The sequence below is a fragment of the Pleurodeles waltl genome, chromosome 3_1 (assembly GCF_031143425.1).
Source record: "Pleurodeles waltl isolate 20211129_DDA chromosome 3_1, aPleWal1.hap1.20221129, whole genome shotgun sequence".
NCBI classification, from domain to species: Eukaryota; Metazoa; Chordata; class Amphibia; order Caudata; family Salamandridae; genus Pleurodeles; species Pleurodeles waltl.
Genome location: NC_090440.1, coordinates 1,033,349,620 through 1,033,377,109, shown reverse-complemented (window position 1 = coordinate 1,033,377,109; position 27,490 = coordinate 1,033,349,620). Strand labels below are relative to the sequence as shown.

The window sequence follows — 27,490 nt, the reverse complement described above, 5'->3', positions numbered from 1 at the left end:
CTTACGCTGTCTAGCCTTGGACTGGCATTTCTAACTAATGCTCTACTTTCACTCAGTGATTATTAGGCCACCGAGTAGTGGATCTGGCATGTATCACAGCGTGTTAGTAGAGTCTGCCAATAACGTCTGAATGGAGAAAGCATCTAGTGTCACATGCCCCACACTGGCAGTCTTGTACAGTGCTGCTGGCCCTGCCCCACTCCACGTACAAATCAGCCGTCACCACACTACTGTGCTTGCATTGAGGGTGACAGTACCGATTCTCTAAACCGACTGTGTGCTGCTGCAAATTGCTGCTTATGTTACTTGTTACAAGTATCTCTGAATTGTTGTTTGCTTCTTGTGGAGCTTTTGACTATGAGAAGCAACTATTTGGGCACTGTTCACTGTCCCCCACCATCCCAAATTATAACATTGCAGCTAAGGAACGTCTTGCATACCGCTTTGTAACCCCTCCTGGCTTTTCCCTATGAGGTGCCCACTCCTGGGCAACCCCCAAGGTGAAGCCAGGCATCGCAGCGCTGTTGGGGACGTTGTGGAGTTTAAGCAAGCTAGTGCCCAGAGTTGCAGAGTGAGATCCTTGAATTAGATTAGGCACTAAGGCGAGAAATATTCTGTCCAAGGAAATTGAGCCCATGAACCGCCAAGGCAGGAATTGATCCCTGGTCCTGGGACAGATCTCTGCATCAGGGTCTGCCTCTCTAACCATTGTGCCACACTTCTCCATGTAGGACACACCTGTACCTCTCGATCAGGGATCCACATGTTCTTTAAATACATGTTAGCTGCACCAGCTGAGCTGTCCTCCTCATGGTCCAGCAGGAACATGTGGTGCACCTTTGCCTTCGAGTCAGTTTCAGGCTACTGCCTGAATTCTACATTGGCCTAGTCTCCTTAGCTCAGGTGGGAGCTTTGCGCCCCAGGGCATGGAGTTCACATGCCCCCGCCACAGTCCACAACTATCTCCCAGGTCGTCTCTCACCACCGGAATGCAGCAAGGTTGTGACTTACATATACTTATTATACGGCAGCGCTCAGCTAGACTGGAGGCCCTTTTTTTATTGGTTTCTGCAGCTGCCAGACTTCCCCTCATGACGGTACACTTTTTGGGGTACTATTCTGTCATTTTGTGTACCTTTACTCCAGCCATCCATCTTTACCAGATCCGTCCGTTGGCCAGCAGAACCTCACTTAACTGATGCAATCGCTGGCACTTTCATCCCTTGCTAACGTTGTTTTACTTATTCTGCTTGCCCCAGTTCTCCCCTGAATATTTTCCGGCATTAAGCTCCTTGATCTGTACACCTCAAAGCATTATGCATAGAAGATATCGGTGAGAATCCTACTTTCTGGGGGGCTTCATGTGCAGGTCCTGAGCTTGGGGCCAATGGTAGGCGTGAGTGCTTAGGTTTAACATATTCGCAACAAAAAGCTTCAGTTTCTGTTTTGAAGACCATGACAAATAAATCGTGGGAACTGCTATTTCTGTTCTACTGGCCACGACTCTGAGAACACAGAAGTTGAATATTCCTATTGAAATTATGACATACAGCCAATGATGTGTAAGACAAATGGTTTCAAGTTGGTGAGGATGGGACAGTCCAGAATGTAATGTTGGGATCTGTTACCAAGTGCAAAGAATGGAATCAAATAAAATACCTATAATTTAGTATGTAAGATTTGGATGGAATTGCATTTTGGTGGCTGCCTGCCTTGAGAAAAGTATGCATCTGGGAGAGTTATTACACTACTAGATAGATTTTGAGTATCATTTACAAAATGGCATGCAGTATGTTAGCAAATGTTAATGAAACTTCATCGCAAATGTTACTCTTACTTCTGTACTGCAGAAATTATTGGTAATGATTATTGAATTTGCATACGTTCACACCTAAGGCTTATACCTAAGGCTTTTTTGTTTTAACAAGGTCATACTGCTTCATAGAAGTGTTAAGTCATTGGGCTCTTGAGAGCATAGCTAAGAGGAAACTTTCACAGAGTAGCATTTAGGATTTAATGAGCCTATATTCTATGAAACAGATTTTCAGCAGTGTGTGAAATAAAGTAATGTATTTCACATTTATATTGCTGATGCAAGTAATTGCTACAGTTCATGCTTGTGTCCAGGTAAAATAGACTAAGTAGATCTTTTTTTGTAGATGGAGAGAGTCCAGAATGTTTTCCTGTGGAAAAATTACATGATCAAGAAAATGAGCATTGATACAAAGAATGGCAGCCAAAATAACGAGAAGCTACTTTTTCACGGAACAGCTCAAGCCCACCTGACCACAATTCAAACATTTGGATTTAACCGAAGTTTTGCAGGAATGAACGGTAAAGTATATGCTTCTTTGTTGTAGAAATTTTGGAGGTTTGGTCAGATTTTCTTCAGCAGAGGCATGGCAAAATACATTTGGTATCGTAAACAAATCTTTTGTTTGTTTTGTTTCTGTAGTAGTAGTATCAACTTTATTTCAGCTAAAAGCAATAAAAGTAATACAATCAGTCCGTAAAATCAAATTAAGACAATAAATATAATCGACAGATAAAAGCTAGTTAAAAAGAAATTGTACATAAAAGTTAAACATATAACAATTATCTTAACAACTTAGCACAATCTTAACACAAATCTTATAATAAAACCCCTATAAAAGAATTGGATAATAAAAGTATCAATTCACATAATCCATAATAGGATGGATGATTACCAGGGGGTTACGTACTGACTTTCATAGCCTTTGTGCCTGACAGTGTAATTTAGTTAAGAGTGTCTTTGAGATGAAATATCCATACATAATTATTTAGTGTTCGTGACCATTAGGCCTAAAGCTTTTATTCGTACATTCCATGCCCAGTATGAATAGCAAGAAACGGCAAAAACTACTTGTTTCTTGAGATCACTTTTTAAAATTCAAAATGCCTCCCAATAGTGTGTCACGCTCTCAAGTTTGCACATAGCAATAATCCATCGCTTCCATGCAGGTAGGTAGTTGGGGTAGAAGAATTAATAAATGTGCTGCCGACTCTTCAAGCTGCGGGCAATGTGGATAGTAATTCGTAGAGCAGCCTGATGTATCCCACTTTTAAACTCGACATATAAACGTTTTGCTTGAAAATAAATTATTCTGTCCACATATGGTTCAAAATTGGGTAGACATTTCTAATTCATAAACTGCCCTGTGATGCTCCCTTCTGCATAATCTTTCCAAATCTGATGCATAACTTTTTCCCAATACAATTGCTTCACTTTCTGAGTGTCAGCTTTAATTAGTTTTCCTGGTGCACTTCATACTTCTCCCGTTCTCACCCTGCAACAATTCCTTGGTATGCTTCTACCAGGGAGTTTGTACTTATTTATCACAGGCAATTAACTCCTTTAGTGTTTCCCGATACAGGGCCAGCTCCACAGTTGACCACAGCCAGACCCATTATATCAGGAATTTAATCGAACTGACCAGGTGGGTGAGATTCAGTGCTAAATCAAATCTTAAAGGTATAAGGAGGGTACTCACTGGCAGTTCTGTATACAGTAAAGGCAGGTGAGACTGAGCCCCATGAGGTAACCTTATATTTCATCCCGATTGCAGATGCCTTCTAGTACAGAATAGTGTTACTTTTCTTCATTTGGTCACCCCACATAGGGTTATCTGTCATTCTAACACCTAGAAAGTCAAAATGTATAACATGCTCTAGGGGAGCCCCATCTATTGTCATCTTCCCTCTAAAGGACCGATGGGGATTAATTAACATTAACTTAGATTTAGACTGATTAAATTCTTGTCCCTGTCTACACAGAAAGCTACAAAAGCATCCAATTCTGTCTGTGGACCTATAGGGGTCCTAGATAAAAGTGTCATCTGCAAACATTAATAAGGGAACAGGAATTCCAGCGGACTTAGGGGCATTGTGTCTACACAGACATAACGATTTGACTGCTCCATTAATATATAGACTAAAAAGGCAGATGCAAGGACACATTCTTGCTTTACTCCCCATTTAATGCAAATTCTAACCTCTCCCATATTCCATATCGCCCTAGCATATGATTCAGCATGGAGAACCCTCCGTATCCAAAGTAAATAATTTGGCATTCCATACTCTTCCAGGACTTTCTACAGGTTATCCCTCTGAACCATATGGAATGCCACTCATAAATCAATAAAAGCAACATGAAGATGGTCCCACTTCAGTGTGAAGTACTTCCAGCATAAATCCTTGAAACAAAGGACCAGCTCGAGGGTACTAACCTTATTCCTGAAACCCACCTGCATATTTTTAAGAATGTAATTCTCACTTACCCACGTTTGAAGCCTAAATAAAACCTACCTGCAAAAGATTTTTGGGCTATTATCAAGTAGGCTTATGGGCCTATAATTTGATAGAATATCCCTGGACCCCTTTTTGTAGATGGGGATGACAGCTCCAGCCCATGATGAACAAATACGTTTGCCATTTAAGATAGCATTACTTAGAGCTTTAAGATACAGGACCTACATGTTTGGCTGTGACAGATATAAATCTACCGGGATACTACCTATTCTTTGTGCCTTCTCTCTATTCATCAGCTTAAGCGCATGGGCCGTTTCAGCTAGGCTAAAATATCTAATGTCACCACTTCCATTATTTGTCCCCTTTTTCACTAGGGCTATGCTTCCCTGGGTCCCTTCCATTTCCTCCAATGAGGACCTAGTAGAGTTCGTTTTGCAATACCATTGACTATAAAGACCCTCAAAATGGAGTACCCACATATTTGGCAGGATTATTGCTTCAAGGTGATTATCAATTATATGCCAGTTGGCTGAAGTCAACTTCCAGAAAGCCTTTTGGTCTCCCTTCTGTAGGCCATCTGTTAGTTTCCTCAGTTGATCAGATTTCAATCCTCTTTTGGCATTATTCAATGTAATTTTGCAACTTGTCCTAGCCTTGCCTATTTCTGTTTCTTTATTGCCTCTAGAAGACATTGTTTCCCTATTCAGCAATCTTTTGAATACCAGGTGGGAACTATTTTTTGACAGGAGCCCTCCTCTGTTCATTCACAAAAAAAACCTCAATTGGTCCATTGATTGGCAGTGGAGATTAACAAATTTTACAGTAATTGTGTCAGTATGTTATATCATGGAAAGATTTTCCACAAAAAACTCATATATTCGTGTCAATACCTCAACATTATATGACATTGCTGGCCACTTAAAGTTCCTTCTAATGTTTGTAGTTTCCAATGAGACTTTCAATGCAGGAGGTGCCATATTTGAATCAGCCAGTGCACTTGATGCAAATTTCGCACTTAAGGCCTAATGGTCACTATCTGGTGTTGGAACTACCTCCATATCATAAAGGAAGGACCATAGTTCAAGATCCAGAAAAATATAATCTATATTAGAAGTAATTTTCCCTCTTTTAAAGGTTGGGCAAGGTGAACAATCCGATCTCGTGTTGCCATTTACAATTTTTTGGCCATACACTACGGCTACATCCAACAGCTGAGTTACGACCTTTGTCAATTTCTTGTCAACTATCCGGACTAGTCTGAATGTTACCACTGATTCATTACTGTAGGGCCCCAAACCTACCTGCCACTGCTCACAAGGCAGTCATGTGATGCAATCTCCTGCTATCATGTTGTTAAGTTCTCTGGTTAAGGTGTCCTAACATCTCTGATAAATAGTTCACTGTGACAAACTGCATGTTTGGGGAGCCCGTTCTAATCTACATGTTCACTTGGGCAATATATCTCACCCCCACTGCAGTATCTATTCTGATGTCAAGCCCTAGCAAATCCCTGGAGTTTGAGGGAACCACTTTAACATTCGGAAATAAATCTAACCTAAACCATATGAGAAGGCCACCAGATGCTTGACCCGCAGGGTGAAGGGAGGGCATTTATGTTAAATGCAATAAATCCAGATCTATGCACTGGCTTGGTTGCCCAAGTTTCATATAAACAGTGTAATGTGATTGGGATCTATAAAATCACACTACTCTGGGTCTGAGAGTTTTGCTCTAATTCTTGCTACATTCCAGAACAACATCTTGATACATTCCTTTCTAATCTGTGCCCCCCCCCCAATTCCAAGCAGTGGGATGTCTCAGACACCAGGGTTGCGGAGTCTTTTTCTACTCTAGTAAATCATTGGGACTAAGATTGGGAGTGCTGTTGGAATCACTTCTTTTGACATCCCTTCCCCTGCCTGGGAGAATTGAGCTTTCCCCATGCATTTTTTTTAATAAACCACTTTTATAAAGTATTTCAGATTATGCACACATTGAAACACATTAGAACACACATTCAGTATAGCAGAGAAATAGTCATCAAGCACAGCATTAATAAAGAAATTGAAGTCATATAGTAATATGGTTCTGCACTTTGGTTCCTCCCTCACAACATTTCTTTTGATGTCTGTCCAAACCATTTTCCCTCGATCCTACCATGTTTGTGAGGGCAGCCCTGGGCCACGTATACCATTCTCTCCTGTTGTGCACACCAGTCCACACCTCAGCGCCACTGGGAGATGGTGGGAGAGGTGGGCTTTTTCCAGTGGGTCGCAATGTCCTGTTTGGCAACCATAAACACAGTGTCTACAAAAGTCTTTTCAGCCCTCGTACTCCCAACCCTTTGAAGGGCCCCCCAAAAAAAAAAAAACAAAGGAGAGAGGGGAACTCCCACCCCTGGACCTCAGTCAACTTTCTCCCTTCTGCAGACCAGCACAGCAGGGCAGGTGGGCTCAGGAAGGAGGTCCGTTCTGTACATCCGGTCCGGTGAGAGATAGGCAGTGTATAAATAGTATGTCTGTATCAAGCATAGCTTTGAGGCTATAGTAATAATTCTAAGTGCCATGAGTGCGTCTCTCCAATCATTGTCCTCAAGGGAGCCCAGCCAGGTCTGCCACCTGATTCGGAGGTGGTCTAGGTTGCCTGGAATATTAACAATCAGGGTACTGTATATCTTAGAGACCACTCCCTTAGCCCAGTGCACCCATAAGGAGTTTGACTTCCAACAGCCTAAATTCTGGAGGGGTTTAGTTTGGATGGTAGGAGCTTGGAGGGGATGTCTTAACTAGAGATATTTGTAGAATTGTGTCTTGGAGAGTGCATAGGTAGTCTGGAGCTCTTGAAAGTCCTGCATATTTATGCCTACTCAAACATCACCCAAAAGTGAAATACCAATAAGGTCCCACTTCTTAGATGTTCATAAACAGGCTGTTTCCCGCAACCAGGTGCCGTGCCAAAGAGGCGTTTGTTGTGTGAGTGTCGAGTTCCATCGAGTATGGCGTAGGTCTGCTCTCCAAGCCAAGAATTTTATTTTATTTACTGGGGGAGTGCTCTGGGGAGTTGGGGACCCGTAAAGCATATCCGTTATTCCAGAATGCCCCAAGTGGGAGATTTCTACTCGATATGCTGGATCTGACCACCCCTGTTAAACCAGTTGTGGATTACCGATAGGTGGGAGGCTAAGTGTTAAAGGTAGAGGTTGACCATACCCAAGCCTACGTCATATGGGGCCCGCTGACAGTATTCAAAGGCGACCCAATGCCTGGAGCCATGTCAAAGAAAGGCAGACGCAGCTCCATCTATGGCCTGGAACCAGGACTAAGGTAAGAGGAGAGGTATGTTTTGGAAGATATACAAAAACATGGGAGGATCATCATTTTGGAGAGGGCTATGAACCCCATAATATTTAAGGGAGGAGATTGTCGTTTGAGGAGGTCAGTGTTGGCCTTCCTCGTCAAAGGCTCAAGATTAAGGGACTCGGTCAGCTCCGGGTGTAGCGCCACTCAAATGCCTAGGTATTTGAAGCTGGGTCAGCGCATGGGAATAGTTTCTTGCCAGTCAAAGCTGTCACAGAATGGACCAAGGGGTTCCAGCACAAATTTGAAGGAGTTCATCCACAGACCAAATGCCTCCCCAAACGCCAAAGGAGAAATAAACAGCGGGGGCCTTTCAGTGCTAGTTCGGCCAGGTATAAAAGCACATCATCCGCATACAAAGCTATGTGGTCTTCATGACCCTTTCCTCATCTCCAACTACGGACCTGGATATCGAAACACACAAAAAGAAATGGGTACAGAGGGTATCCCTGTCTAGTCCCTCGGCTGGTAGAAAAGGCATGGGAGAGGACTCCATTGATTTGGACCTGTGCTGTGGGATTGGAGTAAAGGGCCCGACCATCCTTTGAAAGCGGGCCCCCATCCCGACGTGTTATAGCACTGAACAAAGGTATTCCCAGTCCATCATGTTCAGTGCCTTCTCAAAATCTATTAAAAGTAGAGCTAAGGCAGTGGGCAATTGATGTCAGCAGGCTAGGCCCACATGGAGGCGGCGAAGACAATGTCTTGTGCTACGAAACAGCATGAAGCCACATTGGTCAGGATGTATTGGTGTATAAAGGACCTTTTTAATGCGGTGGCCAGCAGTGTTGCATAGATCTTCAGTTCCTTGTTAATGAGAAATATGGGACTATAGTCTGCACAAACTGTGGAGGGAGGTTGTGTTTTTGGGATCACTACAATTGTGACAGTGTCAAGCTTTGGGGGAAAGGTGCCCTTATGTTTCTCCTCCTTATAGAGGGCCAAAAGATGGGGGATCAGGATATCACAGAATTGGTGTAGTATTCCGCCGGGAATCCATCGGGTTGAGGAGTTTTCCCAGAAGCCATTGCAGATAGGGCCACGTTTATCTCTTTGACTGTGAAAGGTTCACCAAGCATGTGGGGCTTCAGTGTTAGATATGTTGTGCTAGGCTATCTCGTGGAGGAACTTGGAGGGGGATATTGTACCCAGTATGGAAAGTGCTGTATATAAATTGTGATAGTAACAGGCAAAGGTCTGTTACATCGGAGTGGTTGGTGAAGGTATTACCGTACGTGTCAGTAATTTCAGGCACAGTTCTGGTTGCCTGATGATGGGAAGCTAGCCAATATAATAATTACCCGTTCTTTTCCTCCCCATTCGTAAATCCTGGCTGTGGTAGCGGTCAAAGCTGTTTGGCATCTTCCAGGGAATAGTAACAAATATATCCCTCATGGATGGGGCCCAGTTGGCTAGATACAACACCATACAGATCCATTGCCAAATTGTTCTCCAGCTGGGAGGGCACGTGCCTCAAGTTGAGTGACGTGGAAAGAGTGGGCAGTTCCTGAGCCCTGATCCGTACCCTGGCAAATCCACCTCGTGGTTGCTTTACTAGTTGCCAGAAGGTGACCGGCTGTAGTGACTGAACCTTTGTTATCACGGAAATAATTCTGGAGTTTGTTGCCGAGCTCAGGAACATAATCATTATCCAGTACCAGCCATTAAGACGCCACATTGAGCGCAAATAGTCTTGCGAGGAGGATGGGGGCATGATCTGGGCCTCGGAAACTACACAACAGTCAGGAGCAGGCACATAGATGGTATCCATACGCAAATGTGTGTGGTGCACTACAGAAGTGTGTGTGTGTAAGCTGATACCTCTGGGGGTTCCACATCCTTCATACATCAGGGACCCAGGGTGGTGGTCCTGCCGGTGAGTCGGCGGGTCCCTGATTGTCTGGACGCGGTGGGGGATCCAGTGAAGTCGACCTCTGGGTCAGGCACCGCGTTAAAAGTCTCCACTTAAAAAGGTAAGGCCGTGTGGGAAATCCAGAATGGCTCTGGAGAGATTGCGCATCTAGACCTAGATCTAGGAAGACGTGATTCCAAGTACCGCAGCCCTTGAAAGCGCCCACTCCACTGTGACAGTGACAAGTGACATCAAATGGAGAGCTCAGATGGGTGCAGAGATCCGTGGTGTACCGGGGATCGAGAAGTTGAAATCCTCAAAGTAAAAACGTGAGGCAATATATGTCTCTTTGAAAGTCAGCTGGTCAGACAGCACAGAGGCAGGGAGGACAGGCAGTGTATGATATATAGATGGTGGGGACCATCCATGGGCCCCCTTTAAACCTAGGACAGGCTGGCCTTTAATAGAGGCTGAGCATTTCGGTGCAGGCCATGGGAAGGGCTCCCGGGGCCGCAGCAGCGCTCAGGGCCATGTCCCCCAGCCGGTAGGCAGTAGGAGTAAGTACGGGGACAGGAGGACCTAGCCCAGCATGGCCATAAGCCTGGCAGGCCACGTCGTAGGAGTTAAAGGAGATGTGGTGGGCCACTGGAGCAAGATCAGGGTCACCTCTTCCCCATCGGATTCTCTCAAAGCACTTTGGTGACACCCCAAGAGGGCAGAGGCGAGGACCCCTTAATCTCCTGGCAACCCGCGCGTCTCCTCTACCAGCACAGCAGGCCCCAGGAATCTCACCTGGTGCGGCCAAGGACAGGTTTTCCTCCCTCTGGGACCGCGGTCCCGCACCGCTGCAATTACAGGCCCGATACTTTCAGCCTCTCCCACCGTCTGCTGAGAAAAAAGAGGGCTCCTTTACAGGAGCAAGGCCTATCTGCTGCATGCCCTGTGAGGCGCCCCCAAGTGCCATGATGGTAATACGGAGGGGCGGCCCCAAGGAGATTGTGCCGCTATAGGAGGCAATCAGCGCCGTCACTCGCCTGGAGGATCCGTTAGGAACGTGGGGCCTCAGGACATCACGAGGCAAGCAGGGATAAAATCAGTGTTGGCTGATGGCAGCAGATTATAGCAGATGACGGAGGGGTCTGGAGCACTCTTAGAGTGCGACCCCCATCTTGATGCTCAAACCACACGCCCATCCCCATGCATGTTAATGATATTACAGAGTTTTTCGAGGTCACCTGAAGTCGATCATTTTCTGTTACATTTGGGTGTTCCCTTGGTCTAAAGAGATGAAGTGGCATTTGAGCTCTAACATCTATTGTATTTACTTGTTCTGTTATAGTCACTGGGGGTTTTATCTTGAGTCTTATTTGTGACCTATTGAACCTCATTACTAGGCAAGCAGGGATAAAATGAGTGTTGGCTGATGGCAGCGGATTCTAGCGGATGACGGAGGGGTCTGTCGCTCTCTTAAAGTGCGACGGCCACCTTGATGCTCAAACCACACACCCTCCCCGTGCATGTCAATAGTATTACAGAGTTATTCAGGGTCGCCTGAAGTCAATAATTTTCTGTTAGATTTGAGTGTTCCCTTGGTCTAAAGAGATTGAGTGGTATTTGAGCGTTAAAATCCTTTGTATTTACTTGTTCTGTTATAGTCAATGAGGGTTTTATCTTAATTGTGACCTATTGAACCTCAATTCAAGTGCAATAAGCCTTTCAACTAACTCCTGGTTTCTTAATTTCAGCCCTATAAAATCAAACTGCTGCTAAATGTTAGTGAACAGTGTTGCATGCGTTACGTCGTCCCTTATAACAGATCTTCATCCTCTCGTGTGTCTTATCCATTCGAGGACTTTGACAAGTGAGTCATATGATTTCCCAGCACTATTCACGATTTTCGGAACGTTAATCATATAAATATCATAGTGATTATTCATAGACTCAAAGAAACCAGAACTACTCATCTTCCCATGGTTACTATGTGTATAAATTCCAGCCTGCCTCGACTGTATATTTAGGGGTATGTCTTGGAGGAACCAATTCCCTCCTTGCAGTTGGGTGAGAGGGTGCCAGACCTATTCTGCAGTTACCCCTTGTCCATATTTCCTAGTTTAACTCCCATTTATATTGCCTTTGTGCAAAAGGGGTCACGGAGGTTAGACTAATTGGACCTTCTATCATCCTCTAGTGTCCAGCTTATCTTTGTTATTAGACTTGAGAGCTTAGCAAACTTCTGATTTAGAACCTTAACCAACCTACCCATACAGTCACTTAGGGTACAAAATCTCACCCCTTATGAAGTTCAGCTATTCATATGTATTCTCACTTCCTTCTCTCGCACCATGCTTTGAGGATTCTTCCCTCTTACTCTCAGGGTACTGAGTATTTCTTAGATGTTCCAGTGGTGCAGACTGGTTAAAGACCCCTACATTAACTACAACAGGGGACGAATCAGGCCCTTGTTCAATAGATGTTTCCTGTGTGGGGATTTCTGGAATGTTTACTATGCCAGAAGGGGCACTATTATGTTTTTTGTTGTTGTTTTTTTCTTACCAGGCATCCCTAAAGGCTGACCAACGACTGATTTACTAAGATACAACTTAAACCTTTCTGTGAGCCTTGTTTCCCTCCAGTCATTACCATGTTGTTTTACCGCTATATTCTTGGGGCAAGAAGCCCCTCCATGTCTTCTATCAACTTGTCTATTTCATAAGAGTACAATTCTCAGCTACCTGTGGCCCTGAGGATAGCTGGGAAATGAAGTCCACCTCTCACAAGTTGCACACTGGAACCTGCGTTGCATGACTTGCACTTGTGCTATATAGAGTCGAAAATGGCAAAAGCTGGTGTGTGGTTTAGTGACCACCTCCTTGGGGAGCTGGGGATAGCTGGGAAATTAAGTCAACCTCTCAAGTTGCACACTGGAACACGTGCTTCAGGACTTGCACTCGCACTATATAGTGCCAAAAGTGGCAACAGCTGGTGTGTGGTGCAGGAACTGCCTCCTGGGGATAGCTGGGAATTGAAGTGCACCTCTCACAAATTGCACACTGTTATGTTTTTGTATATTATTTTGCAAAAAAAAAACCACTGAGGTCTCTCAGTTCTACAAGAATCTTCTAATATTATGAAAACTTAGAAGCACCCTTCCCTGCCATCGGCTTCTTATTAAGAAATCCTCCCTGACTTGACTTCCTTTACGCTTCAGTTCAAGACTGCAATAACAGCAGATTTGTGGGGACTGAAAATCTATCTTTGCTTTTGAGACATTGACTTTATTCTGACATTTAACTGCAATAAATGTTCACAAGCCACCCTGTGACAATGGGGTCACTCAGTTAAAGAATAGCTGCATTCTGCTTATTTAGGGACTTAGTTGGTTTGGAAAAAGTGAAAAGATAGTATACCTAGAGCATGCTGCCATATTCTTTAAAATAACATCTTCTCTATGGTACTTTTCAATAAAAAATGCTTAGATTAGTAAATTCTAATGTCAATTGGGTTAGCGAAGTGAAAGTCTGAGCAAAAAGACAACTCACTCTCCCCCCTTCAATCATTAGATCATTAAAAAAAACTGGAAATAATTGGGTAACTCAATAACTGAGAACACTAAAAACAATTGTATCTAGGTTCTTTGTGCTCAGCCACTGGCCCAGTTCCAGACTTTTGGACACTGGCAAGGACCACAATCTATTTTGATGTACCAGTACTACTGCTCCAAATTTTTATTTTAACAGCGCATGTCCTTTCGTGAGTCTCTTTTCACTATTTTTATCAGTACTTTGTATCACCAGTTTTCACTTCTTACTTTCAACGTTGCATGCCACAGAATAAAAGGTTAATGTATTTAATTAATGTGTGTGTGTGTGTGTGTATGGCGTGTTCTCCAAAGCACTTCACAAAGGGTCTGTAGATAATAAACAAAAAAAAAGAGAGAGGGAGAGAGATGCAAATTCGTCAGTGGTTATAAAAATTAAGTTAAATGACATCCTCATACTTGCCTGTGAAGGTGCAAGAAAGTAGATGATTTTTCACCAAGGTCCAGAAGCATGGACGCAGAATACATGGACAGAGGGAGGGTGTTCCAAAATGTAAGTGATTCAGAGGCTCTCAAGCTGGATGGAGCACACACATAAGGAGGAGGCTATGCCACTTGGTATGCAAATTCCTTTTTCCAGTACTTAACCTACATCAGGAATGCCTTGCTTACAGGAACAGACATCCACTAAGTTCCTGTGCACTCACAGGTTGATCAGTTTCCAGCCAAATCCACCTCACAGATTGATTGGGTTCAGCCAAAGACCTTTAGCCTCAGCCACACTTTCTGAATAACTGCCTTTCAGAAAGAGGAGGTGTGGTTACAAGTGGTTTCCTGCATTATGTACGTCTCTCCATACTCAGAAAGCTGATGTGAAGGTTTCCCATAGATGAAGGTGTAGAAGTTGCCTTTCAGCCACATTTAGGATCCTTCACAGTGATCAAAATGGGAAGAATGTCACCTCTGCATTGAGTATGTTTGCATAGAGAAGGTGAGAAATAAGGGTGATACTAATCTGTAGCTTTTTTGGGAAACCCAAATGAGAATAGAGGGGTCCCAGTTTGCATTTATTATGACTTAGTTCACTTATGAGACAAGGGAAACTCTGGAGTTCATGAATGCTCCCAAATTTTGGACTAAAGTTTCTGCTGGTGGGACAAATTCTTGAGACAGACATTTGCAGGCTGATAGTGTTTCCATTCTCTGCAATTTAATCTTGGTTTTGGAAGATTTATGTTTAAGGTTGTTATTCTGCATCCTTTGGTCAACAGCTCAGAGAAGAGGGGTGTGTCCCAATACTTTTCAGTGGCTCTTTTCCAGTTTTCTGAGGATCTTAATGCTGTCTTATAGTTGTAGCAAGTTACAATGAAGGGCTTATTGAGTTCCACTAGTAGGCTGAAATGGATGTTGAGGAAGAGTGGTAAGATTATACTGCCTTGAGGGATTGCTATAGTCAGTGTTGACAGGAGCTGAATCAAAAAGTTTGGAGGGGGTGATTATACTAGATCTGCCCAGGAAGTAGTAGATCATTTCAGATGTTTCTTCAGACTCAGTTTCTCTAGCCTTATGTATTAATCACTGGTAGTGTACTCTGTCATAGGTGGCGGACAGATCCAGCAGAAGTAGTGTACCCTCTCCTTTTCTGAATATAATGCTTTTCAGGTCATCCCTGATGGATTTATGCTTGGGTGGCAACCCATTTCAGTGAAACCAGAGATCTGAGAGTACAACAGCCTTTTCAATTAATCTTCCCAAAAGTGTGTCAGTGGAGGTTGTTTGGTAGCTTGCTGACTGTGGGGTCAGGAGTCTTCCTCTTCATGAGTGGTTTGATGTGAGTGTTCATAAGGAGAACCAGAGGAGGTCCCTAAAGTGAGACATTTCTTGAAGATGGCCCTTCCTCAGGAGATGGCATTTGGAGGTCTTCAGAGGTTTGCCAGATCATCTACTTGCCTTGACCTATTCTTGATTTAGGACTCTACGTTGTTTATGATTGGTGTCTGCCTGTGCCATTTCTTTTGTTTATCATGATCTGACTAGACTAACTGTTGGGTGTCTCGCTTCTGAGGTACTGTGTCCATGTCTTCATTTTTTAAACACATTAATTTGTGATGGTGTTGGTGCACAATCTTGGTTAAATGTACTCTTGGTAGCGAAAAGAGCCTTTTGTTAAACTTTTTTTTGTCAGGTCATTTAGTTTTGGAGATTGTGGTGAGATTTTGCATTCTTGATGAATGATTTTGTAAATCATGTTGTGCTAAATGTGTGTGTTGTCTTTTTGGCTGTCAGATTTGTACCTTTACATTGATCAATGGAATCCTTCCTCTGCGGCTTATGGCATGTGGATGTCTTCAGTGGTATCAGTTACAAAGCTGTTCCACAGCCCGTATTTTTCTGCGAGGAGAGTTGGTGGTGAGATGGCTCAGTTATTAGAGGTTTTGTTTATTTCACTGTCAACAGGTAGTCCATTATCTTTCTGTTTTCTGTTGCTGTAGTAGCTCCTGTTGTAGGGAGGATCAGAAAAAAGGACTGCATATGTCCCTAGTCAGTCATTGTGTACATGAAGAAAAATAATATTTCAATGACCAATTTTATCTTATTCTATTCTCCCAGTTGCCATGGGCTAGATAGAATAAACAGGCAGAGTTTTCTTCTCTTTTACGGATTAGTCAGATAACATTTTAACTAATATGAACTATTGCAAAATTAGATTGTCCTTGAGACAGAAAGAACAAAATGATGCTCCAAAGTAACTCCTCAGAATATTTCTCTAAATGTGTTGGCTAGATCAGGATTTGATTCCCTATGAGTTAAAGCGACATTTGAACTAAATTGTGATTGATAGGACTCAGAAAGGGTAACAGAAGTTGACCCTTGGTGTGGCCCTATTATTTTTTTAAACTGGTATTTCTATTGAGAATATTGAGTACCATGAAATACAAAGTAGAGCTTAATTACACTTCGTCTTATTACCACAACTTAGAAAGATGATCATACAGCTTCATGTTCATGGGTCGTACAGGAGTAGATCATTAATTTGAAAATGTCATATCAAATATTCAAATATTGTCTTCTAAGTTTTTACTTCATATATATAATCTATTAACTCAGCAAAAAATGCATTCCCCACCCCACCTGTCTACTTCATCGTCCCATAATTCCTTAGAATTCCACAAGTTCTTTCATTTTACTTAACAATCTGGATTTCTTGCCGCTTTTGGGGAGTCGTATCTTATAGTGTTTACTAGAAATATAAGGTATTGATCGAGCCCTCCATTTTCAGTGCTTGCCGTGCTTTCTTTCAGCCCTATTTGGTTGTTCTTCAACTCTGGGAGCTCTTAAAGAAACTCGACTGGGTGAGTTTTTCAGTTTGTTCAAACTAATGTGCAGCAGACACTGACCTCCTTCAACGACTCACCGTTCGGAACCTGGGCCCGCTTCAGTGCTTTGTGCTCCTTGCCTCAAGAACTTTGCAGCCAAGAATGCGTGAACAGTGAAGGAAAGAACGCCCTTCCACTACTGCCCTCAGTACTGCCATGCAGCCGAAGCGATGCGTCGGTTCAGAGATGCAGCATGCCTGCAGAGTGGGGTCCTGTTGTGTCGACGTCAAGGGTCCCATTTGCAGGACTTGCGATGCAAAGTCTGTTGTCAAAGGTGCAACGCGCAGTCTGGGTGATTCGTCGGATCTGAAGAGCTGTGATGCAGAGTCTGGCATCATTGTCGAGTCTGTCATCGATGAGAGATGTATGGGTATGCGCCTGGGAAATGATGTGCAACAGTGGTTCGGAAGGAGATGCAGGTTATGGCGCAGACTGAAGTCTTTGCAATGGGTCCAACCCACGCAGCAGCGGTAATGTGTTGATTCTTCGCAGGTCTGCATGGAAGTAGAGGAGATGTGTTGCTTCAGCTAGATCCAGAGGGTGGCAGAGCACCTTAGGCTGAATTCCAAGGATTCAGGACTGGCAGACTTGGCACACTCTAAGATGGCAGAGTCCAGGTGCATATGCAAGGTGATTAGATGCCTATTATGGTAGGATTTTAAATTGTGATTCCAGAGACAACAAAAATGAACCAGTCATCTCTTTCCATTAGGAATTACTCTTATAAAATGTAATAAGGCAACTCCAAAGTTATCCTTTGGGAGGGATAGGACTTGAAATTGTGGAAAACTAATTTAAGAGTAGCAGTAGTTCTTCAGTATATGACAAAATAAAACATAAAAGCATCACATCATACATAAAACATTATTGAAATATTTAGGCTCACATTAAAAATGAGAGAAATTCCTATCATTATCTTCTTACATGCGTGTGTCAGCCAATGCTGACAAGCGCACCCTCCCCAGGGTGTCTGTTGGCTATTGCCCACGACTGAGAAGGGTTAAGGGCGCTCCTGGTGCTTTGCATCAGAGGGTTTCTTTTTATTCCCCCAGGCTTGGCTGCTTGGGAAGAGCATCCCCAGCAGCCTGAGCTTTCTATTTTTTTTTGTTGTTGTATGAAATGACGATCAAGTCACAGTGCGCGCTGACGTCATTTCACACATAAGTCAAAGTAAAACAAGCCAATTGGCTTGTTTCACTTTCACTGAATCAGTGCTCGGGAGGAATATCTCAGACCCCAGAGCAATGATTCTTATGGGAGAGGTAGCATTGGAAAGGGGAGAATCTTCTCTTTCTTATGGGATCTCTGCCCAGCAGATCCCTGCGTGGGGATCGCCACAGGAGGGTGATTGATCCCAAAACAGGGATCCAACCCACTAGGCACCAGAGAAAGGGGGAGCGGCTGCTTTGGCAAGGGCTTTTGCTCCCCGACACTGGGGGAGGGAGCAGAAAGTCCTCTAGTCACTAAGGATGTTTTTTTTGTTTATTGAGACTAGAGGGGTGGGGGCTTTTCAGAATGGGCACGGCCATGCCCCTACCCCCAAATAAGGGTGAACAGTCTTTCTGCGCCCCCCTGGGGGGCAGATGGCGACGGTTGCCCCTCATCTGCCCCCCCTCAGGGGAGCAGAGCGTGCAAAGGATTTTTTTTTCCAAATGAGAAGAGAGGGGTGGGGGATGCCCAGAAGGGCACGTCCACCTCTCAATAAGTGTGAACAGCCTTTCTGTCCCCCTAGTGCAGTGGTCTTCAAACATTTTAATGCTGCGCCCCCCCAGTTGAAAAATAAAAATCATTGCCCCCCCCCCTCAGAATTTTTCACAATTATTTTAGAAAGATGGCAATGTTTAAATAGGTCTAAACCTATTTAAACATTGCAGTTAGGTACTGTTACCGTTTTAAATCTGCAATAACATGCTTCTGCTTGAAACAAAGGCATGTTATCTGTATAATATTTCTTTTGGCCAGAGTTTGGCGCCCACCCTGGGATCACTTGAGGCCCCCCAAGGGGGGCCCGCCCCCCAGTTTGAAGACCCCTGCCCTAAGGGCGATGGGGCAATTGCCTCTGATCTGCCCTCCCCCAGGGGGCAGAAAGACTACTAGAAGCCAGGGAATGTTTGTAAAAAAAAAAAAAAAAATAGGAGTGGGGGCTGCCCATATGGACATGGCCATGCCCCCACCCCAACTAAAGGGGCAACAGTCTTTCTGTCCCCCGCCTCGGGTGGGCAGATTGGGGCAATTACCCCAGAAAGCTATAGCAGCAATATTTAATGGGATGGGTCATTTTCAATCTAATATCAGGCTTCACCCTAATCCCCAAAACCTCACTAGACTTTCTGCTCCCCTACGGACTAAAACATCCCATTCCAGTAGCAAGCAAGAGGTCATTTGATTCTTTTGGTTGGTGTTTTTACATATGGGCCAGGAGAGTTGGCAAAATCCTAGTATCACCCTACTTGAGATGGTGAACGGCTGCACCTTTTTGACTTAGGTAGGTTGCCACCTGGAAAAACCTAAACGACCCAGACCTTTCTGAAAACTTGACATCTGGGGGGAGACCAGGGTGGTGTGCTTCCCATGAATCCAATACCATTTTCGTACCCACAATGCCCCGCAAACATCAAACATTAACTAAAAACACACATTTTCCTCACATTTCTGTGAGGAAACCTTCTGGAATCTGCAGGGAGCCACAAATTCCCTAACACACAGCATGCCCCCAAGTCTACAAATAAAAATGGTACCTCACTTGTGTTGGTGGGCAAATAGACCTTGACACAAAAGGCCCTAAAGTGTTACATCGAGAGATCGGCCATAGGGGTAGCTGCAGGATGTGGGTCCATGCTCGGCTGCCACCCATGGACACCTACCAGCCATAGACATCATTGCAAGGTACACAACCAGGGTATTCCAGGGTTGTGAGCCCTTTGTGAATGCTATGAGGTTTTCTTGCCCATTATGCCCCGCAAAAGTCACGTTTTTTACCTACATTTCTGTGATAGAAAGTTCCAGAATCCACAGGAATCCACAAAATTCCTACCACCCAGTCTTGCCCCACTTGTGTGGTTGGGCCTAGTACCAGTGACATGAACAGATGCAACTGAGTGCAATAGGAGTACCCAGGGAAGGGCTCCCATTGACCTTGGTTTGATCCGTTCCTTTCATGGGCACCAAGCCCATCCACAGAAGTGGGACAGCGTTTTTATCGGTACACATGTGGTTATGTTGGGTGGTAGGCTTTTTGTGGTTTCCTGATGGTTCCGGAAATTTCAATCACAGAAATTTAAGGAAAATGTATGATTTCAGGTAAAGTTTGAGGTTTGCAGGGCATTGTGCGTAAAAAAAAAAAAAAAAGAAAACTCATGGCATCGGTGCAAGGGACCCCATCCTGGATTCCCCTAAGTGTCTAGTTTTTAAAAATGTACATGTTTGCTAGATTTTCCTAGGTGATGTCTGAGTTAGGGTCCAAAATCTACAGCTACCCACTTTGAAAAAACTGGTCAGTTTTGAGTGGAACAATGGGATGTGCTCAAGTTGCGTTTTGGGCCATTTCAGGCGGCAGGCAGTAGGCCTACCCACACAGTGAGGTACTGCTGTTATCGGAAGGCCAAGGGGAATGCCGGGTAGAAGACAGTTTGTGGCTCCAAGATTCCAGAACTTTCCATCACAAAAAATGTGAGGAAAATGTGGGTTTTTTTAGTCAAGGTTTCAGGTTTGCAAGGGATTCTGGGCAAAGCACCCTGATGAGAGCCATGCATGTCACCCCATCCTGGATTCCCATAGGTGTCTAGTTTAAAAAAATTTACAGGTTTTCCTAGGTACCGTTGAAGCTAGGGTCCAAAATCCACAGCTACCCATTTAGCAAAAAACAGGTCAGTTTTGAATGGAAATATGTGATGTGCCGATGTTGTGTTTTGGGTCGTTTCCTTTTGCAGGTACTACGCCTACTCACACATGTGGGTACTGTTTTTATCAGAAGACATGTGGGAGCATAGAATAGTAGGATATTTGTTATTTCAGCATATGAATTGATCTGTACTGATAAACCAGTGTACGGTGCAGCTCAGTTGTTGGCTCTGGGTACCTCGGTTCTTGGAAAACCCATTAACCCTACTTAGCCCCACAACTAAAAGGGCCTAACGAACATAGTAGTACATTACTTTTGTAAATCTGCCTTTGTGACAAAAAGTTACGGATGAAAACATTGTCACAATGGCTGTTTTTTCCTACTTGTTTTTAATATTTTTTTATTTCAACACTATGGGGGTCACTATGACCCCGGCGGTCGGTGTTAATGTGGCAGTAGTACTGCCAACAGACTGGCGGTATTTACCTCCACATTATGACATTGGCAGACCACTCCGACCGCCGGTGGTATTACAACCCTGCCTACCACCATGGTTTCCATGGCATTCATAACGCCAAGAAAACCATGGCGGTAGGCCCAATCGGTGACAGGGAATTCCTTTATCCGGCAGGGGACGGGATGGAGGGCTGCTACCGCCAGTAGGGCCTGCCAGCAGAACACTGCCAGGCTGTATTATTTCTCATAATACGGCTGGCGGCAGTCTACTGGTGTGTCGCTGCTGGTGGTAACAGCGCCACCTTACCGCCGTCCGCCAGTATAGCCACAGCCGGATTTCCGCCCTTCTTGTGCCAGTGGTCATAATATGGCAGACAGCTGGTAGCCACGGCGATGGCCTTTTGGGCGGCCATCACCACGGAGGTAGGCAGTTTTTACCACCATTGTCATAATGGGGGCCTTAGTTTCTTTGGTAAAACCTTGAGGGATCTACACATGACCCCTTGCTGAATTCGGAATAGGTTTCAAACCAGTTTCCGCCTCAAACTGATAGTAGGTTAAAAGCACAACAAATAGATAAAATGGGATATCTTTTTTGAAAAATGCCAAAACTGTGAAAAATACTTTTTTTATTTTTTTATTCAACTCTGTTTTTTCCTGAAAGCTGGGAGAATGGTGACTTTAGTACAGCCAGTCGTTCTTGGCCATTCTGTTCCTCCTGGCCCTACAGCAGATTTTGTGAAGGCTGTATCTGAGATACCAGCAACACTCAGTCTTCAATCAGCAAATTTCACTTTATAGGGTGACTTAAACATGCACATGGAAGATACCACATCTCAAGTAGTTTCTAACTTCCCACAAGACATGTTGGTATTTCAGTTAACCCAATTAGTGGGCTCTCCAACTAATAATGAGGGCCATATTCTTGACCCAATTTTTAATAATGTCGAGAACATGGGAGTTGAGCTCCCTGTACAAACAATCTGGACAGACCATTACGTGATTCCATTTAACATCTCTATACCATCAGCAGTGTTGTCTAAATCTAGTACTGTCTTTAAATCACATCAGTAGTCCAAATTAGACATAGTCAGTTGGGAGGATGCTCTCCAGAGTGCAATTGTACGCCCTGTAATGGAACTGTTGGAAGAGAAGGATGTTTCATGGTGCTACAAGGCTTTAAAGGCTTTGGTCATGAAGGTACGAGATGAAGTAGTCCCCATTAAAGCATGCAAAAGAGCTGAACCTTTGGAAAAGTCCAGTTCTCCGTAGAACTGAAATTATTTTTAAAAAAGGAGTGCAGTCCGTAAAGCACGGATAAATGACCTCGCCAATAGGATTAGATCTATCAAATTGTGCAAACGTTTTTGAAAGTCAACTCTATTAAGAGAGGTCTGTCACTCTCAGAAGAACACTGTGAGTTATTGATGAGGTACTTATTAGTATTTATGACTCTGGCGTCAGGGGCTGTGGTTCACCAAAATGAAGGACCAGGCTGTTATACTCAAGGAGTCAGCCTCTTAAGTTTCCCCATGATAAATAAAGAGGAAGTAGCTAAAGTAGCAAGGTCAGTCACATCAGGCTCGCCATTAGATCCTGCCCCTATAGATATTTTATTGAGGGGTGATGATGTTATGCTGACAGATTTGTACAATCTGTCTTTGAAGATTGGGCAGGTCCTGAATGACTGAAAACATGCCATTATTTGCCCCCTGTTAAAGAAACCCTCCTTAGATCCTTCAGCTGTTGAGAATTATTGACCAATATCCCTTCTACCAGTGCCTAGTAAGCCTGTGGAAAAGATAAGAAATAGCAAGTTATCAGATTTTCTGGAAGCTAATAACATCCTCCACCCAACCTAGACAGGCTTCCGGGCAGATCATAGTGCAGAATCTGCACTTTTGAGGGTGACATAAGATCTTAAACCGATTCTTGATCAGCTGGGATCAGCAGCTTTCATTCGTCTTGATTTGAGTGCTGCCTTTGACGCAGTATCTCACAATGTAATATTGCATCGCTTGTAAAGCCTAGGGATCTCTGGATTGGCTTTTAGGTGGGTGACCTCTTTCCTTGGTGAGGGGAGTTTTCAAGTTAGTAAGAGGTCTTGTTAGTCATCAACTGAGGTGTGGAGTACTGCAGGGTTCGTCATTAAGCCCTACACTCTTTAATATTTACGTCCGGCCATTGTCTGACATCATTGGGGCATTTGGTTTCTCTTTGCCCTCCTCTGCTGATGATACCCAGCTGATTGTTACACTGTCTCACGATACTGCAGCCACCTTTCTATTCTTAACAGCTGTTTGACAGGGGTAGCAAAATGGATGGGAGATAGCTGCCTCAAGTTAAACGGAGAGAAAACTAAGGTAATGGAGGTCGTTAATAATGCATCGCTATAGCTACAAATCAGCTGGCCCTCTGCAATAGGTGATCGCCCAATACCGAAAACTGGAGTAAAAAGTCTGGGCCTTACTTTAGTTCATAAGCTTTCAATGGCCTCTCAAGTGAATAGGATAGAGGGTACCTGTTTTAGCCTTTGGAGAGCCCTTTGGAAAACCTTGAAATGGCTCACATTGGAAGCCAAAAGAATTGTGGTCCAAGGTTTGATACTATCACGCCTGGATTATGGGAATTCAATCTATTTAGGCAGCCCAAAAATGGTTATCATGAAACTACATGTAATCCAAAATGCTGCTGCTCGGACTCTTCTGGAAGGGAAGCACTCAGAACGTCTCATTGGTTACCTTTAAGTAGCAGAATTCCTTTCAATGCTCTTTGCCTGGTTCATTGTGCTAAACACAACCAGGTCCCTAAAATTCTCCATCAGTTGATCGACTCATATCAACCCAGCAGGTCCCTTAGAGCCAGTTCCTGGGACCTTCTCTTCATACCCAGGATAACAAGATCTAGGGGTGGCGGTTGGTCTTTTGTTTATTTAACCCCCAAGCTGTGGATTTCACTTTCGGTCAATTTCAGAAGTGAAAACAACTGGCTGTTTTCATAAGAAACTAAAAACATACCTCTTTCCCAACTAGAGCTGCTTCTAGCTTATTGGATTTTCTCTAGCTCTGGGAAGCCTGGTTTCGGGTAGCCATGTGCTTTACAAATCTGGTAATGTAATGGATGCCATTTTTATGAAAAACACTTTTATCTGGAATACTTTTTCCCTATTTTGTGTAAAACAAATTCAAATTTTTGCTATATTTTGCCTGTTTTCTTTACCCCCTCCAGGGGGATTCCACAAACCCTTGGTACCTTTAGAATCCCCAGGACGTTTAAAAAAAAAGACACAAATTTGACGTGGACACCTTATGTAGTTAAAAAAAAAGTTATGGAGCCCTAAGCATGAACTACCCCGATTAACCAAAAAAAAGGGCCCAGTACTGGGGGAGAAGGGGGCTCAGCAGCTAAGGGGTTAATAGAAAAAAATATATGTCAGTAAGTATAAAACAAGATATGAAAACGGAAAACAATATATAAAATGAGTGTTAAAATCATAGGATAAAAGGTTCTAGTGATCTTTTTGCCCTATCAATAATTAATATCCTTTGTACTATACAAGGATTTTAGATTTACATCGGCTAACCCACTTCTGCTTCAGGGGTTTCCTTGTACTTATGACCTTAATAAAAACATTGCTACATGATAAGACTGTTGCGTCCTTTAGATCTAATAAATACTGAAAAACCTAAAGGGTAATTATGCAAATTTTCTTACAAAACAAAATATAGTGGTTTTAAATTTTTCCTCCTACGCACGATAAAATCTACAAAAAAGTGTTACATGTGGAGTTAATTGCTCAGGTATATTATCGCAGGGACATTTATGAGTCAGAGTGTCACAATCTCCAGTCTTCGGGAATCCCACAAAATTATGAATTTTAAAGAAATGAAAAAGAGTTAAAAGATATCTATGATAGGTGCTAGGAACTGAATTAATATAAAATTGAGGCCTGGGATGGTTATTCAATGACATATATCTCGTAAAAGTATGTCTATGTTGATCAAGCAGATTCCTTTTTTTTGCACAAGCTCTGATTATGCAATTCTTTAAATCCCTTTTGGAATACCTTGTTATATTTTCAGGATGTAACCAAGGATCTCTGTCAGTGTGATCAAGCATTTTTAATATGCATTATCCAAGGAATATTCTAAGTTTGGTCTAACTCTAAACAATATTTCAGAATTATTTTTGTAAATTGTGTCTCAGTTTTTGTCCAGTACGAATGCCATAAAATAAATGGTTTACATTCCAATAATATCTGATAGAAAACAAATTCCCAATTCTCTGTCTATAATAGTTTTCAGCATTGAATAAGGTACTGCTAAAAGTCTTTTTGAGAACTTTTTCTGCTGTTTTTGCATTATATCATTGTCCCCTACATCCCAAATTCTTGCACCATAGGTGGCTGCCGGCAACTGATTTGACGTTGTAGAAAGTCAGCATCTCTTTTTATTTTTTAAATAACCAATTTTTATTCATTTATTTTAATAACAATGTGTCACATACAGGAAGACAGATCCTAAAGTCTCAATTTCACAATCTGATGCAAATATATGGATGAGCAGGTCTACGCAATACATAAGACCATTATTGATTGCGTTCAGGCAAGACCCGTCCACACGTCCCAGATCTTATGGTATTTAACCTCGCATCCCCTTGCCAGATAAACTGATCTTTCCATTTGAGTGCACCAGTCCATTCCCCTCTTCCATAGTTGCACCGAAGGGGGGAGTCTCCATCACCCCCAGTAGGGCCATCTTGTGGGAGGAAACCAGTGAGAGGTCTAACAGTACAGAGAGTTTGCTCAGGATTTGCGCCCAGTACTGCTGAATCGTGGGGTAGGACCACACCACATGAAAGAAATCTGCTGGCAAATGAGTGCACCTGTTACATCGGGGGTCCGGCCTGACCCCGGCCCAGAAAAGTCTAGCTAGGGTCAAGTAGGCACAGTGCAAGTAATACATCTGCACCATGCGCAATCTAGCTGAGATTGTACGGACTTGCAGCGCCATCAGTGTGTCTCGCCAGTCTTCGTCATCTAGTGGGCCAATCCAGGATTCCTAGCAAGTCCGCAGGGGTTTGAGAGGTGTGGAAGTGTTCAGTACAAGCAAGCAGTAGATCTGTGAGATCTCCCCGGTTCCCAAGGCTCCCATCATCACTTTGGCTTCAAGGGGGCTACATTCAGGTATGGGGGTGTCATTACAAATATGTGCTCTCAGTGAATGTCTGAGTTGGAGGAATTTATTAAATTGTGTCTGGGCCAGGGCATTTGTTTTTTGACGCTGTTGAATGTGCCCTCCCAGATGTCTCCTACCGTTGTTATGCCTATGGAGTCTCATCTCGAAAAGCTCTCTAGATTAGCAACCTCCCATAGCCACTGTCCGTGCCGTAAGGGGATATATTGTGTGATTTGACCCCATCATCCCATCAGTTTCTGAGCTGCCCGCCAATTATGTAAGACCTGTATAGTGACTTTGGGCATGGTTTTGGGGATGGGGCTTCCATAGAGCATGTTCATAAGATGTGGGAACCCCATTAAGGATAGTTCAAGGCGATAAGTTGGATCGTCTCAGCCTCTAGTGAGCCAGTTGTTGATGGTGAGGAGTCAGGCGGATAAGTAGTAGCAGTATAAGTGGGACATGCCTAGGCCACCATCGTACACGTCGTGTTGACATGTCACCCGTGATAAGCGTCGCCGGCCATCACGCCACACGAAGGAGCGGGCCATAGCGTCCATCTCTCTGAAAAATTGGAGAGGGAGCCAAAGGGGAAGGTTTTGAAGAATGTACAGGACTCTGGGCAGGATAAGCATTTAATATAGTGCAATACGACCCATGACATTTAGTGGTAGCATCTGCCACAGCCCCAGCTCCGCTTTCACCTTCCGGGTAAGAGGGGTGAGGTTAGGGGCCCAGGTCATAGTCGGATCGAGTGCTATTTTCATGCCCAGGTAAGTAAAACGTAGGCGTTAAATGGGAATGGTCTTTTGCCAGTCAATCTGGTCACGAGACTCCAACAGCGGGATCAAGAGGGATTTCTTAAAATTCTGAATATGAGTAGCAGTTGGAGACTTCCAGGTCCGCTCGACTCCGGGCGCAACAGATAGAGCGGGACATCATTGGCATCTCTACAGATCATCTGTGCAAGCGGCTCAATGGCTAGGGCAAGAGGAAAGGGGATAGGGAACATCCCTGCCTTGTGCCCCTCCCAATAGGAAAGACTTAAGAGAGTTTCCCATTCACTAAAACACAGGCAGTTGGCGCCTGATAGAGGAGGCGGACCATGCGCCGAAGGGGCTTCCCAGGCCCACCTTAAGAAGGACACAGTCCAGATAACCTCAATCTACCGTGTCAAACACTTTCTCAAAATCGATAAAGAGGAGGGACAGTGGGGAGAGGAGCATATGTCTGCGTGCCAGGGCCACATGTAGCCTCCGCAGGCAGTGTCTAGTGCTGCGAGTGGACATGAAGCCGCATTGGTTGGGATGAATCAGGTGTCATAAGGTTGTCTTAAGGGGGGTGGCCAGTATGTTAGCGAAGATCTTGATTTCGCTGTTGATTCATGATATCGGTCGATAGTCTGTGCAGGATGTATAGGGGGCTGGGACTTAGGCAGCACCACTATCGTGGCCTTGTCCAAGTAGTGAGAGAAGGCGCCCCTATCCAGTGCCTCCATGTAGAGACCATGGAGTTGAGGCAGTAAAATGTCTCAGAATTTTGTGTAATATTCTGCGGGATACCCATCAGGGCCGGAGGTTTTCCCCGGTCTCAGATTAGTGACGGCTTCCAGATTTCCTCTCGG

General features: G+C 43.9%; 1 protein-coding gene across 2 annotated transcripts in view; it reads left to right on the top strand.

The window, feature by feature from the left end:
• The window catches only part of LOC138284950 (protein mono-ADP-ribosyltransferase PARP14-like), a 1,156,311-nt gene that overhangs the window by 1,079,736 nt on the left and 49,085 nt on the right, over positions 1 to 27,490 (top strand). For both annotated transcript variants that reach the window (XM_069224299.1, XM_069224298.1), the window contains exon 17: positions 2,160 to 2,334. In XM_069224299.1, coding sequence (XP_069080400.1) covers positions 2,160 to 2,334 — 175 coding nt within the window. The remainder of the gene's footprint in view (positions 1 to 2,159; positions 2,335 to 27,490) is intronic.